The sequence below is a fragment of the Gymnoscopelus braueri genome (genome assembly GCF_963280865.1).
Source record: "Gymnoscopelus braueri genome assembly, chromosome: 9".
NCBI lineage: Eukaryota > Metazoa > Chordata > Actinopteri > Myctophiformes > Myctophidae > Gymnoscopelus > Gymnoscopelus braueri.
The window spans coordinates 4,934,336-4,951,398 of record NC_137610.1 but is presented as its reverse complement, the minus strand read 5'-3'; the positions used below and the strand labels follow the sequence as shown (position 1 = coordinate 4,951,398).

The 17,063-nt window shown below is 39.9% G+C and overlaps 1 protein-coding gene across 4 annotated transcripts in view; it reads right to left on the bottom strand.

Annotated features, from left to right (window-relative positions):
* The window catches only part of pot1 (protection of telomeres 1 homolog), a 119,094-nt gene that overhangs the window by 88,003 nt on the left and 14,028 nt on the right, over positions 1–17,063 (bottom strand). For all 4 annotated transcript variants that reach the window (XM_080438768.1, XM_080438769.1, XM_080438766.1 and 1 more), the window contains 3 exons: positions 14,459–14,597; positions 14,108–14,180; positions 10,868–10,968 (listed from right to left, as the gene is read on the bottom strand). In XM_080438768.1, the coding sequence (XP_080294894.1) occupies positions 10,868–10,968; positions 14,108–14,180; positions 14,459–14,587 (303 nt within the window). In that variant the 5' untranslated portion in view covers positions 14,588–14,597. The remainder of the gene's footprint in view (positions 1–10,867; positions 10,969–14,107; positions 14,181–14,458; positions 14,598–17,063) is intronic.

The following is a 17,063-nucleotide window of genomic DNA, read 5'->3' as shown; positions in this document are numbered from 1 at the left end:
CGGGAAGCAGGAGACTTGAACTCTCTATCCAGGGTGACCTGGGTGTAGACCTCAAGTGGAAAGGGGTCTAGCCTGGGACTGCGCCCCGGTGGGGAGGTTCGAAAGACTTAAGTGAATTTAGAATGAGAAATACATATTAGGCGTGGTGCACGATAGTGAGTGTGCCACTTACACTGTTATCAAAAGAGAAATTAACTTATGGTCTCACATACACTGTATCTGCAATTATTTTACACTATCATTACATATATGTATTGTATATATATATTTTTTTTTAAAAACTACTATCTCAGACTTTAGAAGTGGGTTTGTTTCACATTCGGGGACTGCAACAATGTTTGGTGGACGGTCATTTTCGTTCTATGAACTGGAAACATGCACTTGAAGTGCATTGAATGAAAACTGAAAGAGACATGTGAAAGACCACGATATAATGCAGTTTGATCGACATGCTGATGCAGAGGGGCACCAACATTGCAAACTGCAGTGTTCACGAGACTCACTTCCAGTGACCTATGGCGACCAGAGAGCAAGCCTTGGGAAAGCTTGCATGACTTTTTACAAACTTTTATCTGTTACAGACACTGGAACTACTATGCCATGGGGAAGGACACACTTTCGAAGCAAGGAGTGGAATATATGAAGCAAGGTTGACTTACTGCTAATCGTTGTTGTCGGGGCCTCGACATGTGTAAACAAATACATTTTCTATCGCTCTAGGTAGGACACAATACATTTTTACAAAAAACAGACACTAGAGAAGTGTGAAACATGATACTTATTAGACATACAGTACACGTTTTGACACATAAGAGTTGCACTAATACATTATAAGTGAACCTTGATTCTGCATAGATTGAAGCTTCAAAAGATAAAATAATAATAGTGCCCCACTAGTAAATTAATATTACATCTTATGTGTAGTGCCATCGTAGACTAACATAATTGAAAATAGTGGACAAAAACTAAATTGACGTGATAAGCTGGTGTAATGTCTAGTGTTAAATAGGTTGCCACAACCAAACTAAAAATATTTCCAAATTAAACTAAATTATGCAGGACTAATCTCACATTAGTTAACGGAACGGAAACATGCTGTGTTCTCCAATCAAGACATTTTTTAATGAGTGCTAGTATTCCAATATAAGTTAATTGATAATAAATTAAGTGAGATATGTTAATGAATAGCGTTCGTCATTTAAAATATTTCCACATGCTTTTCAGAGGCATGCACGTCTCAATCTGAAACTATGAAGGCACATGTAACGACTAATTAAGTTATTAGCAGTGAACATATTTTAATTTTTGAATAAAGACATTACATGTAGAGAAAAATTAAGGGAGGACATTAAGATGATTTTAGTGGCACATGAATGGCAGAGTAATAAAATTATTTAAGCGAAGAGAAACATAAATAGTGTGCATTAGGAGAGTATGGATTGTTGGAGCGATAAATTGATCACACTGTGGTAGGGTGGACAGGGTGAACCATAGCAAGATAAGTTTATAACATAAACAATAGATATCATACCTACTGGGGACATTTAGGCTCTTACAAGATACCAAAATATCATAAAGGCCCTATCTAAATTTTGTTACGTGAATTGAAAGGTAGTTGATTTCTGTTGCAGTTGAGTTAAGTGTGTTCTCTGAAACAGGTCATGGGTTGCAGAAGAGAATTGTACAATTTTGTACAGCCCGAGAATAATGTCAATTGACCTGTGCATAAAGCACAGGAAAGTTGTTTTGTTGTGTCTCCAATTACATGTTACTTTAAGTGCAATATCAATTTGATTGAATAATTATAGATGAGTCTTTGAACCATTTTACATTTAGTGAAGGTAAAGGAGGGTGGCACCCTGGCCTCTGCACATTCCTATGCTGTGTGCCCTGACCGGTGTCAGGTCAAGGAGGGAAATAATATGATAGCATATGTATAGTATAATAGAATATTGATATTGAGTTACATAGTATAATGTTAAGTGACTAAAGTTACATGTCGAAGTGTTGTAATGTTGCCGTTCATTTTTGTTAAATGAATGTGCTTAGACTTATGGCAGAGTGACCATTACAGAGACATTTCAGTGATTGCATACAGAGAGCAAAGACTCACCATCAAACCCCCACCATATATTTTTTTTTAGATAAAGGAGGGACACTACACATTTAATTTGAGTAGTACCAATATCACTCTCAGCCAGACAGGAACATACCATTGTTTCATGGGGTACATCTATGCTGCCCAAGGCCACTGAACGACCCCAGATTACATATTAATTTTGATTTTGATTTTGATAGTAATGTTGGGGGACATAATCTGATCGTAGCGATCTCCCTGGCAGCTTTAGGCACATTAAAATAGGCTGTCTTGCCCTTCGCAAATGGCAAGTGGTAAGAGAGCAGTGACAGAGTGATCCCAATACACACCACAGAAACATTATATTGCCACCTGGGCCCCCATGCTGAACTTGATGAAGAACACCCCTGCACGATATCTACGCCCCGACTTTCGACCTCAAGGAGGGTACGGATCTGACTGGCGCTTGGGGGTTGGGGCCCCTGTGTATAATACGGGGGGCTCCGGTCTCAGGCCCCAGGAGGGTACGGACCCGGGGGGCTCGGGAGTGGGACCTCCGTCTCTTAGCTCATTCAGTGCCAAGTACATTCGTTAATGGCGCTGGATGGGTTGGGGGGGGGGGGGGCTAGTCTTGGGCTCTGTCGGAACCTCCTCCTCCGGGCTCGGAAAAGTGACCACCTCAACCAGAGGAATTGGAGAAGAAACCAAAAATGCACACAGAGATAACAAGAGATTTTTTTTTTTTTTTTTTTTTTTTTAAATATATATTTATATTACACATGTTAGAATAGTTGCTTGTAAAGGAAAACTCAGTGGGAATGCCCCACTGAGGGACCCTAAGTTTAGCAATGCGATATGGAATCAAATGATGTAATTGTCCCCAATAAGAGCTCATGTCCAGATGGTAGGTTTGGGACTGCCCCAGCCTAGTTCAGAGTTTCCCCTTCAAAGAAAAGGGTTTTCCTCGGCTCACATGACTCAAAAAGAGAAAAATGGGACCTGATTTTTTAAACATGAAATATGTTATGCAAGTGGAGAATTTCTATAAAGTACTGTTTAGATTTTAATCTTGTGTTGTTGTGGGTACTAAATTCGTACCCAAGGAGGGCTTGATGGTCCATTGTGGAACCTTGGGCCGTCAACCTTTACTTTATAGAGTGCAGTCAGAAGACAGGCCTTGATAGCCACAGCGTTGATATACTGAATGTAATAGATAAGAACTTCAGAATTCTCCAGGCGCTCAACCGAGCGCTTGTTTGCATGCAGACTTAGATGTGGAGCGAATTGCCTTCGTGATATATCAGGTCGTATTGTTTTAATATCATTAATTTGCTGTTCTGTTATTCACATAGTATAGAGGGAATCTCCCTTGTTTGTCAATAAAGATGCCTTGCGCATGTAAAAGGTAATTTCTGTGTATGTCGTCTATAAACTGGACTTTAGGGTTTATTGAACCAAGAGTGACAGGTCTGTCACGGCACATCAGCTGGTGACCCCGACCGTGACCCTGTCCAGTCCAGACGACCGCTGGATCCATAAGATCCAAATAACAATTCGCCCATACACTATGTGCTACAATTCCTTGGGGCCCCAGGAAGGGTACACGCGGTGCTATATGTGAATTGTATTATATCAAATTTAGGTCAATTATTAAAGACAATGTGTAAATATGATTGCATACATGTGAAGTCACCACTGAACAGCAGATTGAATGACCTTTGTGTTTAATACTTAGGCTCTGTACTTCATATACCCCATGATGTCCTGTTAGCGTGGCTGGGTGGACCGAGTTGATCCTCCCAGCAACTGTCTCTGTATATGTTTATGAGACCACCGGAGACACCCCGACGTTTTTTTACACGGATGTTTAACTATCAGCTGTTACTATCAGTTATTTGTCTTTATTTATATATATATTCATGTCAAGGCCTCTAGAATAACCCACGATCCAACTTGGGTGTTCGAGCAATGCATGGCTATATATATAAATATATGGATTTATTTTTGTTGTACCTCGAAATACCACTTTTTCACGCTTTGGTTTTCGGTGCGGGTGAATTTATCTAATATTAGTTTTACACTAGGTGCTGGGGGTTTGTCTGTGTGCCTGCATGAATATATCCTTACAATTGTCATAGTGGTCCTATAGGTTACTGATAGACCACACTGTCTCAGTGTACTTTATGATCCTATGGTTTACTGAGACACTACACTGTCTCTCTGTATTCTATGATCCAACAGTTTACTGAGACAATACAATAAGTGGCCTTTACTAGGATCTCTAAACCGCAAACCACGCCGGGTACATGGGAGAAGATAGCGTGTAGCCTAAGTTGTGTACGTTATGTGTCGTTATGTGTTATTATGTGAAAGCTGGGACTGCGGCTAAGAAAATACTACAGGTTATATTATGTGAAAGCTGGGACTGCGGCTAAGAAAATACTACAGGTTATATTATGTGAAAGCTGGGACTGCGGCTAAGAAAATACTACAGGTTATATTATGTGAAAGCTGGGACTGCGGCTAAGAAAATACTACAGGTTATATTATGTGAAAGCTGGGACTGCGGCTAAGAAAATACTACAGGTTATATTATGTGAAAGCTGGGACTGCGGCTAAGAAAATACTACAGGTTATATTATGTGAAAGCTGGGACTGCGGCTAAGAAAATACTACAGGTTATATTATGTTTAAGCTGAGACTGCCACTAAGGGGCGACCCCAAAAATACTACAGGTTACATGCACGTTATGTTTAGCTCCAGCATCCGAGCGAGGTGACGTGAACGGCTGGCTCTGCAGCCTAGGGTTGCCCCCTAATTAGTACTACAGTGTGTCATATGTGTCTTTATATGTATGTTATATGTACGTCATCCGAATGAATGAAGGCCTCTGTAAGTCCTGTCTGTTTGTTTGTTGTTGTTTTTTTAAGGAGCATCCACTAGTCTACACCTTAGTGGAGACTATTCTTCCTGAGGTCCAGGTTTGTGCTTAAGTACAGTCTTGAGGTATTGTTACTTTAAAAAGCCCTTACAGCTATCTGTATTTTTACATTTTACATTTTGCATACATCTCAGAGGCAGACAGTGTGCTTCTGCCCCTGCAAAACACCTTGAGAACGTTGGTAACTGTTTACTTTGAAGTGGTAGATAATTGCTGCAGAACCACTTCAGCCCTGCATACAGCTCAGCCATTTGGAAATTGACGATCTACAAGCTCACAAGCTATTTCATCTCAAGCACTTCGTGCTTGTGGATCTGCTATTTTCAAAAGGAAACTTGTGCATGTTAAATCTAAGAAATTGTGAATGGGGACAGGCTGCCTATTAAACACTTCTCACGTTGGTGTCTCACTCCACTCCGATACCATTTTTTGTTTTTGGTACCTTGACCCAAGTACATGTCAGTGGATAGTGTAATCTGCTCCGTAAGCATTTTGTTTAGAGATTTTGTCCTGCTTAGGAATTTAAACAAGGAAGATAACCGCCTGCACGGGGTTCAGTGGTGGAAGCCAAGGTCACGAAGTACATTTACTCAAGTGTTCTACTTGAGTACATTTTGAGGGTCCCATTTTGTATCTCACTAGAGTGGTTCCAGTTTTCAATACTTTTACTTCTACTTAAGTGTACATTTCAGAAGCCGACATTGTACATTTACTCCAGTATGATTACTGGAAACCGTGGCTGTTTAGGCTAGCTCAATAGTGACTCATTGTGCAAGTAGATCTGTTATTTTTGTTAAAGTTATGAACAGTCTGAAATTAAGTGATTAAACCTGTAAATTAGAGAAATGGAGTCAGTTATTAAAAAAAAATAATAATAATAATAATAAGAGGAAAAAAAAAAAAAAGAAAAAAAGAGAAGCGAGGTCAGAGGTGAAGTGAGAGAATTTACGTTCAAATAAATTAGTTTCTTCAGAAAATTCTGCAGAATATAAAGAAAACAGGAGCTTGCATACGAAATATTCAAATTAATCTGTATTTATAGGTATGGGGCAACTATATTGTGTAATTATATTTTCGCTGTACAAAAAGTCAGTGTTTACTTTCATAGGAGGACCAGCCAGCAGAAGTGATTCTAGACAAACAAGACTAAATATAAAACTACGCCAATTTGACCAGTAATAAGATAGTAGAGTTTTTAGTTTAAAATAAATACATATATATATAATAAGTGTAATAATAATAATAATAATAATAATAATTTTAAGAATGTAAGCAAATGACAGAAAGCCCAAAAGCTTCTAAGTATTGATACCCTACTTAGGCATTGAATGAACACCTCATCATTTCTTTCCGTGCCAGGGCCAGTAGTCTCTCTTGGTGGCGAGACACATTCTGGAGTCCAGATAGTGCAAACATTAGTTGTGATAGACCAAACAAGTGACAGTGCATGCAATGGAAGGCCAGGACACTTCAATGGAGTGAATTTAGAATGAGAAATACATATTAGGCGTGGTGCACGATAGTGAGTGTGCCACTTACACTGTTATCAAAAGAGAAATTAACTTATGGTCTCACATACACTGTATCTGCAATTATTTTACACTATCATTACATATATGTATTGTATATATATCTTTTTTTTTTAAAAACTACTATCTCAGACTTTAGAAGTGGGTTTGTTTCACATTCGGGGACTGCAACAATGTTTGGTGGACGGTCATTTTCGTTCTATGAACTGGAAACATGCACTTGAAGTGCATTGAATGAAAACTGAAAGAGACATGTGAAAGACCACGATATAATGCAGTTTGATCGACATGCTGATGCAGAGGGGCACCAACATTGCAAACTGCAGTGTTCACGAGACTCACTTCCAGTGACCTATGGCGACCAGAGAGCAAGCCTTGGGAAAGCTTGCATGACTTTTTACAAACTTTTATCTGTTACAGACACTGGAACTACTATGCCATGGGGAAGGACACACTTTCGAAGCAAGGAGTGGAATATATGAAGCAAGGTTGACTTACTGCTAATCGTTGTTGTCGGGGCCTCGACATGTGTAAACAAATACATTTTCTATCGCTCTAGGTAGGACACAATACATTTTTACAAAAAACAGACACTAGAGAAGTGTGAAACATGATACTTATTAGACATACAGTACACGTTTTGACACATAAGAGTTGCACTAATACATTATAAGTGAACCTTGATTCTGCATAGATTGAAGCTTCAAAAGATAAAATAATAATAGTGCCCCACTAGTAAATTAATATTACATCTTATGTGTAGTGCCATCGTAGACTAACATAATTGAAAATAGTGGACAAAAACTAAATTGACGTGATAAGCTGGTGTAATGTCTAGTGTTAAATAGGTTGCCACAACCAAACTAAAAATATTTCCAAATTAAACTAAATTATGCAGGACTAATCTCACATTAGTTAACGGAACGGAAACATGCTGTGTTCTCCAATCAAGACATTTTTTAATGAGTGCTAGTATTCCAATATAAGTTAATTGATAATAAATTAAGTGAGATATGTTAATGAATAGCGTTCGTCATTTAAAATATTTCCACATGCTTTTCAGAGGCATGCACGTCTCAATCTGAAACTATGAAGGCACATGTAACGACTAATTAAGTTATTAGCAGTGAACATATTTTAATTTTTGAATAAAGACATTACATGTAGAGAAAAATTAAGGGAGGACATTAAGATGATTTTAGTGGCACATGAATGGCAGAGTAATAAAATTATTTAAGCGAAGAGAAACATAAATAGTGTGCATTAGGAGAGTATGGATTGTTGGAGCGATAAATTGATCACACTGTGGTAGGGTGGACAGGGTGAACCATAGCAAGATAAGTTTATAACATAAACAATAGATATCATACCTACTGGGGACATTTAGGCTCTTACAAGATACCAAAATATCATAAAGGCCCTATCTAAATTTTGTTACGTGAATTGAAAGGTAGTTGATTTCTGTTGCAGTTGAGTTAAGTGTGTTCTCTGAAACAGGTCATGGGTTGCAGAAGAGAATTGTACAATTTTGTACAGCCCGAGAATAATGTCAATTGACCTGTGCATAAAGCACAGGAAAGTTGTTTTGTTGTGTCTCCAATTACATGTTACTTTAAGTGCAATATCAATTTGATTGAATAATTATAGATGAGTCTTTGAACCATTTTACATTTAGTGAAGGTAAAGGAGGGTGGCACCCTGGCCTCTGCACATTCCTATGCTGTGTGCCCTGACCGGTGTCAGGTCAAGGAGGGAAATAATATGATAGCATATGTATAGTATAATAGAATATTGATATTGAGTTACATAGTATAATGTTAAGTGACTAAAGTTACATGTCGAAGTGTTGTAATGTTGCCGTTCATTTTTGTTAAATGAATGTGCTTAGACTTATGGCAGAGTGACCATTACAGAGACATTTCAGTGATTGCATACAGAGAGCAAAGACTCACCATCAAACCCCCACCATATATTTTTTTTTTAGATAAAGGAGGGACACTACACATTTAATTTGAGTAGTACCAATATCACTCTCAGCCAGACAGGAACATACCATTGTTTCATGGGGTACATCTATGCTGCCCAAGGCCACTGAACGACCCCAGATTACATATTAATTTTGATTTTGATTTTGATAGTAATGTTGGGGGACATAATCTGATCGTAGCGATCTCCCTGGCAGCTTTAGGCACATTAAAATAGGCTGTCTTGCCCTTCGCAAATGGCAAGTGGTAAGAGAGCAGTGACAGAGTGATCCCAATACACACCACAGAAACATTATATTGCCACCTGGGCCCCCATGCTGAACTTGATGAAGAACACCCCTGCACGATATCTACGCCCCGACTTTCGACCTCAAGGAGGGTACGGATCTGACTGGCGCTTGGGGGTTGGGGCCCCTGTGTATAATACGGGGGGCTCCGGTCTCAGGCCCCAGGAGGGTACGGACCCGGGGGGCTCGGGAGTGGGACCTCCGTCTCTTAGCTCATTCAGTGCCAAGTACATTCGTTAATGGCGCTGGATGGGTTGGGGGGGGGGGGGGCTAGTCTTGGGCTCTGTCGGAACCTCCTCCTCCGGGCTCGGAAAAGTGACCACCTCAACCAGAGGAATTGGAGAAGAAACCAAAAATGCACACAGAGATAACAAGAGATTTTTTTTTTTTTTTTAAATATATATTTATATTACACATGTTAGAATAGTTGCTTGTAAAGGAAAACTCAGTGGGAATGCCCCACTGAGGGACCCTAAGTTTAGCAATGCGATATGGAATCAAATGATGTAATTGTCCCCAATAAGAGCTCATGTCCAGATGGTAGGTTTGGGACTGCCCCAGCCTAGTTCAGAGTTTCCCCTTCAAAGAAAAGGGTTTTCCTCGGCTCACATGACTCAAAAAGAGAAAAATGGGACCTGATTTTTTAAACATGAAATATGTTATGCAAGTGGAGAATTTCTATAAAGTACTGTTTAGATTTTAATCTTGTGTTGTTGTGGGTACTAAATTCGTACCCAAGGAGGGCTTGATGGTCCATTGTGGAACCTTGGGCCGTCAACCTTTACTTTATAGAGTGCAGTCAGAAGACAGGCCTTGATAGCCACAGCGTTGATATACTGAATGGAATAGATAAGAACCTCAGAATTCTCCAGGCGCTCAACCGAGCGCTTGTTTGCATGCAGACTTAGATGTGGAGCGAATTGCCTTCGTGATATATCAGGTCGTATTGTTTTAATATCATTAATTTGCTGTTCTGTTATTCACATAGTATAGAGGGAATCTCCCTTGTTTGTCAATAAAGATGCCTTGCGCATGTAAAAGGTAATTTCTGTGTATGTCGTCTATAAACTGGACTTTAGGGTTTATTGAACCAAGAGTGACAGGTCTGTCACGGCACATCACTCTGGACCCTGATACAGCACATTCCCAACTCATCCTGTCTGATGATGGAAAACAAGTGCATTGTGTAAACGTAAGGAAGAATATCCCAAACAACACAGAGAGATTCTCTAAATGTGTCTCTGTCTTAGGAAAACAAAGCTTCTCTTCAGGAAGGTTTTACTATGAGGTTCAGGTTGGAGGGAAGACTGACTGGGTTGTAGGAGTGGCCAGAGAGTCCATCAACAGGAAGGGACAAATCATACTGACTCCCGACAAAGGTTACTGGACTATATGGTTGAGGAATGGAAATGAGTACAGGGCTCTTGTTGGTCCAGGCCGTGGTGTCCTTCTCCCTGTAAGAGAGGAGCTCCAGAAAGTGGGAGTGTTTGTGGATTATGAGGAGGGTCTGGTCTCCTTTTATGATGCAGAGGCCAGAGTTCATCTCTACTCGTTCACTGGCTGCACCTTCACTGAGAAACTCCACCCATACTTTGGTCCACATTTAAACAATGCTGGTACAAACTCTGCTCCTCTGATCATCTCTCACGTCAATCACACTGATATGAGGGATTATCTGCATTTACAAGAGAATGTGTGAATTAAGGACGCACGTGCGCATCGCACACACACAATATATTATATTATATTCTCCTTGGTTCCAGGCTTAAAATAATTAATATAAATATTTTCAGAAATCTCTATGGGAAGAATGAATGGGTTTTCTATCTATGGCACCACAACATATCTTTGACGGTCTGTAAGATATTAGATGTGCTCAGAGTCACAACAAGCTTCTACAGGTGATTTTTCATTAGGTTTTCTCCCCCCACCCCAGCCCAAGCATAACAGCAAGAACGAAAAATACAAACGAACAAAATGCTGCTAAATGCATCAATATGAATGAATAATTTGTCAATGTGATGTTTGATATGGATATAGGCAATTACCCCTTGATTGACAGACGCAGAGAAGTCCTTGGCCAGGGCACCAAGCACGATGGTGTTGATGGAGATCTGCTCTGGAAGCAGATCCTGACCCGAGTCATCTTCTGAAGTGAGAGGAAGAAGAATATACATTTAAATGATCAATATTATACATATCACTATATTGTGTCTGTCGGGTGGAAACCAAAACTGTTACTTTTCAGGATTCAAATAAAAAAAACATCAAAAGTAGCAGATCTAACAAGCTGCTTCGAGCTTGTAGATCTGCTACTTTTTGATACTTTTTCTGTGACGCTGTATGATCAAGTCGAGTGTTAATTTACAAAAAAAAATATGGAGATAAGAGGTTTCTGCCCCACAACTTTAATATGTATATCGTTGATGTTGGACAGAAACCTTTTTTTTTAAATTAAAAATAAACTACATTCATTCTCTACTTCGTTGTACAAGAATGTCACGGGGAAAAAAAACATTCCGGTCACGGTACTAATCTGATCCATAGTTGTGGCCTTTTTTTTGCCAAAAAGCAACAGAAACAGAGACAAAGCCATTTTTCCACAACGAATAAACACGAAGTAAACAAGCATTTTTTTTTTTTTTACATAATTTCCGGGTCTATCTTTTTCTAGCAGGCAAGGCATCATTCATAGGTTAGCGAACAGCGCCAGCTGGTGGAAAACCACTGAAAACACGAAATCTCGTCAAACTCGTCAATGGCAGGCTGCGCCTTAGCGGAATCTGACTAGAAATCTCATCAGTGGCAGGCAAAGAGTTAACAGATGGGTGTAGGATGGGTGGGCCGAATGAATTTTCAGAACATGTTTATTATAATGATCAATCGATTGGGTTCCGGCTACTGCTATTCATCCCAGAGAAAACCTTTTTTCCCAAGGTGTTAAAGAAAACATACCATGAAGTTTTTCATTTTAGGTTATAGTTTTTTAATGTTTTGTTTTGTTTTTATATTAATGTTATATATAATCAATAAAATATTAGGGCGTTGTCAATTATTTGGGGGTCCACTTGCAATACCTTTAGGGCCCACCAGTGGGCTCTGGCCCACAGGTTGCGAATCGATCAAATGTCTTGACAAACTGTAGCTAATCATTGGATTCATCCTGGCTGGCAGTTTAAAATCCTAGTGCAACCTCAAGATGGGTGATATTACAATGTCCGAACCCCTCCCCCCTCCCAAAAACTAAACACTCTAGAGAAAAGTTCTTGTTTGTTGTCGTCGTCCCCTCCCCCCTTAAGTTGTAATGAGATCTGCGCCCTTGGGAGAGGGCTGTTTTCGTGCTTAAAAGCTGTAAATAAGCAACTCCAGTAATCCAATGCATTTACATAAGTCAAACAAGGATGCACCTCTCCAGAATAAAAGGCTTGCGTACATTTTAATCATGTTGCAAAGAGATAAGTGTGCCAAGGATAGAGACAACAAAAGGACATCTCTCTCTGCCCTCTTCGTGGCACAATCCCATCTGAAAGTCATTCCAGCTGAACGGCTTGTGCTGAGACAATCATGCCAAGTCGGACACAGAGCAGACAACACCAGGCAGCTCCAGCTCTTCTGCCCAGCTTGCCGTTTATAAACACTGATCAGGCTGAGAAGTGAAGTGAGCTAGTAATCCAAAGTTTGTTTTTGTTTCGTTTTTTACTTTTTACCCACTTTTTCTCCCCAATGTAGTCGTTATGCCAATTGATACCTCCCCACACACACATATCTGTGTGTTGTCACTGCTGTCGTATCCTACCGACTGACCTACCAGTGAGGAGCCCCCACCGGGAGGACGTAGAGCCTTCGTCCTACTCCTCCCGCCCAACACTCCCCGCTGACAGGCTCCGCCCCCCAGGCCTTGAAAGTGAAATATCATTCCAGGGGTTCCCCAGAAAATGTAGTTAATACAGCATCACAATCATTTTATCCACTTTAACCATTATTTTATACTTTGGATATTCAAAAATAGCAGATATGCAAGCTCATAGCATGTCACTTAGCGCCGGGCTATGAGCTTGTAGATCTGCTATTTTTTTTGAAAAAATTGGAAAATGTGTGCAAATCTTTGAATATATTATATATATAAAAATGTTACCCATTAAAACCGGGAAAACATCCGTGTCATTTTAGCTTTTTGTGTTGGCTATAAAAAAAAAGATGTACAAGCGCACAGCGCGTCACTTCGTGCCGCGTTGCGAGCTTGTACATCTGCTATTTTTGAAAATTTTTGAAAAATCTCGAAAGTGTGAGAACTACGAAGGCATTTGTAGAATTGGCCTCAGCAGGTCTTAGTGGGTTTAGCGAACATATTCAACTCAAATCTTTGCTTCTGGGGGTCCCTGGAACAAAAAAATTTGAGATGCAGCCAAATACAGCTGGTGAAAAATATGATCATGCAAACAATGCAGTGAGCAGCTGCATGCATCACGTCCTTGTGGGACAATCTGTCCCTGCAATAATAAAGGATGCATAATATGCACCCTCTACTTTTCATCTTCATATTGTCTCAGTCGGGCAGAAACTTCTTAACTCATTCAGTGCCAATGACGTGTAACGCGTAATTGTTTTCCAAGGCCCAGAGTGCCAATGACGTGTAACGCGTCAAAACAGTGTTTTCAGCTTTTACGCTAGATGGCGCTCTTCACCAACCTATGAGTGATCCTATGACTTCCATAGAAGAGGAGATCCGGAAATAAAGTGATCACAACAAACCCAGCCCCGTTCGATCTAATGTTAAAGGATTTAGAAAAATACATTTTTCTCAGCTATCTTGTCTTTTTCTGCGTTTTTGGTGAGAACAAGCTATATTCAACAGCCAATAACTAAAGAACGGAGGGTTGCGGTGACGTTTTTCTCCGATGGAAGCAGAGACACTCCTCGCTCTTTTGCGACACTCGTTGTGTCGATCGTCTTGGAGTGAAATATTCTGTGGCTCTTGAAAGGTTAGTAAAATGCTTAAAAACGCTGCCACTGGCTGCAGACTTTTTCTGAAAAACTCATTCATGGCAGTTTTTTTGTACTTTTTCTTGATCATACTACAGCGTCACACAAAAGCATCAAAAGTAGCAGATCTGCAAGCTCGAAACGCGGTGCGAAGCGACTCGTTTCGAGCTTGCAGATCTGCTACTTTTGATGCTTTTGAATTTGAATCCTGGAAAGTAACCGTTTTGGACATATGAGGTTTCCACCCGACAGAGACGATATGCATGCTCTACTGTTCCATGTTCACATGTATCTTATTACAATACCTTGAATCACCGTCTTCAGAATAAAATCACCGTCTCCTAAGGACACCAGCGGACCCTTAAGGACCACCTTCCCCTGGTGGAGCGATGGGAGAAAAAAACACAAGGTTGATTATTTACAAAATGTGAAAATGTTGAACTAAAATGTTTAAAAAAAAATCTACGCAGATGTAAACAAACGATGTCTACGTTGAAAGACCAGTCTTACTTCTTTACGCCAGAAAAAAAATACATTGTAACCGCGATCGTCCTTTCTGTAGTTATCGGCAGTTGAATATAGCTCGTTTTCACCAAAAACACAATCTGGGAAAAGAGATCCGAGATAAATGTATTTCTATAAATCTGAAAACATACCTTCACCATTTTGTCTGACAAGTCCGCAGTGACGCTGACGTGCTGGATGGGGATCCTTGTCAGGTGTGGGGGGACCTGCTGGTTCCCGGGACCGCTGGCCCCCCCATCCGCGACCACACGGATGGACATCGAAGAATAACTGTGAGAAATCAATAACCAAAAATAAAAGCACACAGAGATGACTCGTTAGTTAGTTATCCACCACAATACGAGACAAATCCAGTAGGACTGTCACTTTGTTACATAATGGCAATTATTTAAGATAATCGCAATAGTTTTTTAAATAATCGTCACCATCGTCACAATCATTTCCATGTTGAAAAAATTATAATATTTTTTCAAACATTTTCAAAAATATTCATGTTTTTTTTGTTTGTCATTATGCAAGTTATGTGTCATATCTGCCCTGTGCAACTTTTCCCCCCCACATGTTCCAATGTTCAACGATCGCACAATGAATTGTCAACTAAGTAAAATGTCATAATCGTGACAGCCCTAGCAATACCGGAGGCGGGACAAAATCCTTTGAGGTGCACTGTGGAAAAAACCCATGAGTCTGTGAAGAGAGCAGTGTTGCCATGTCCTTTGTCGGCTTATTATAAGCAACTTTGGGCTTGTTTTTTCTGTAAAGTCGCTTGTAAATATTGGTAGTTGCGGGTTGCGTTTTTTTGGGCTTGTTTCTACAGTGTAGTTGCTTATTTAGGTGTGCTTCCTAATTTTGATTAAACCAGCGGTTCTCAAACATTTTCACGTTAAGTTAATATGTATTTGTCCGCGTAACCCCATCTGAAAACATATTGTGCCAGGGACCCCCGTACCAGATTTGTGTTGTTAAAATATTTCAAAAATATTAATAATTATTAACTTTTTTCCCAAGATTGTTTTGAAAATAGCAGATCTACAAGCTCACAACGCTGATGCGTATATAGGTTTGCAGGGCTCATGTGGCCTAGTTGCTTCTTTTGGGCTTGTTTTCATAACCCTGGTTGCTTATTTCTCTGGCAAAATGTGGCAACACGGGAAAAGAGAGGGTCACATTGCTGGCAGGTGGCATATTGCTTCCCTGTCAGTGCTTGTTTGTTTGATTTCAAGTAAAGATATAACTGCAGGGTCCCTCTAAATGCTACCTTGTATGGCCGGGTGACGGCTTGACTAAGGAAGGAACAGCCTAGGAGGCAGATGAGCTAGTCACTCAACCATTCAATCAGACACTTAGTCACCCGTAAAACACATCCCAACAGAGAGAGACAAACTAAAACATTGTCCCTCAAATTTAAACCAACAGGGAGGAGCCAAAGGCATAAATTAGAGCAGTGTTTTGGGGGTGGGCAACTTTGATGATGTAGAGGGCCACTATATTTCCACATCCACACTCACTCCAGAGGGCCACATTGCACATACTGTACAGAAACCTCTTATCGGCGTATTTTTACTTCTTTTGTAAATTAATGCCGTACTTTGCCATTCTGTCAAAGAACGGCATTTGATAAGATGCCGTACGTATCAACTAAGTATGCGTTTTGAGCTTGCGCTGCGACGCGTTGTAAAGGGATAGTTCACCCAAAAAAAACACTTACTTTCTATCAATTACACACCCCATGAAGCCTTGAATTTGTGGAGATTTTTTTGTTTTTGTCCCATTCCTAAGCCAATAATTTGATGACCAGCGGAAAGATGCTAATGTCTCTGGTAGGAGACTCAAAGTTGACACTTTGAGTCTCCTACCGGAGCCGCCGCCGGTCATAAAGTTATTGGCTTAGGAATGCGACAAAATCAAAAAATCTCCATGAATTCAAGTCTCCATGGGGTGACTTATCGATAGAAAAAAAAAATTGGGGGTGAACTATATATGAACAGTATAAGTGTATACGGGGTATCTGCACATTTCTAAAGTGACAATTTAATGACTTTTAAGATCTTTTTAATACCTCTTAAAATGAAAAACATAATAATAATATGACAATTACTATGTCAAAAGTCCTATAAAAACTGGTCAAACATTGGCCAAATTGTCAAATATTACCAAAGAAAGAGGCAAAAATTGTGAAAATAGCCAAGCTCACATTGCGAGGTGCTGTGAGCTTGTAGTTTGTCTATTTTCACAGCAATTATCTGTGGAACCGAGTCAAATTAAATACCTCAACTCCTACAACTCCAGGTGCTTGTCGGGTTGGAGGGTCCCCAGTTCAAATGTGATTATTTTGGGGGGTCACGGCCTCAACATTTTAACCCATTACGACCCGAGGCCGATTCTACAAAATGTCTTCTAAATCCTAACAGTATTCTGAAAAAACGTATGTTTCTATATCAGTGGTTCTCAAACTTGTTCATGTCAAGGACCCCCAAAATGATATGTATTTGGCCGCCGACCCCCATCTCTAAATATTTTGTTCCAGGGACCCCCCAGAAGCAAAGATTTTAGTTAAAATGTTTGCTTTAAAACAATATATATTCAAAGATTCGCACATATTTTCACGATTTTTCAAAATAGCAGATCTACAAGCTTGTAGATCTACTATTTTTGAATAGCCAAAGTGTAAAATAATGCTTTTTAGCTCAAATAAAAAAGTGACTCCAGTGTTCCAGGTCTTAATGGGTTAAGAAC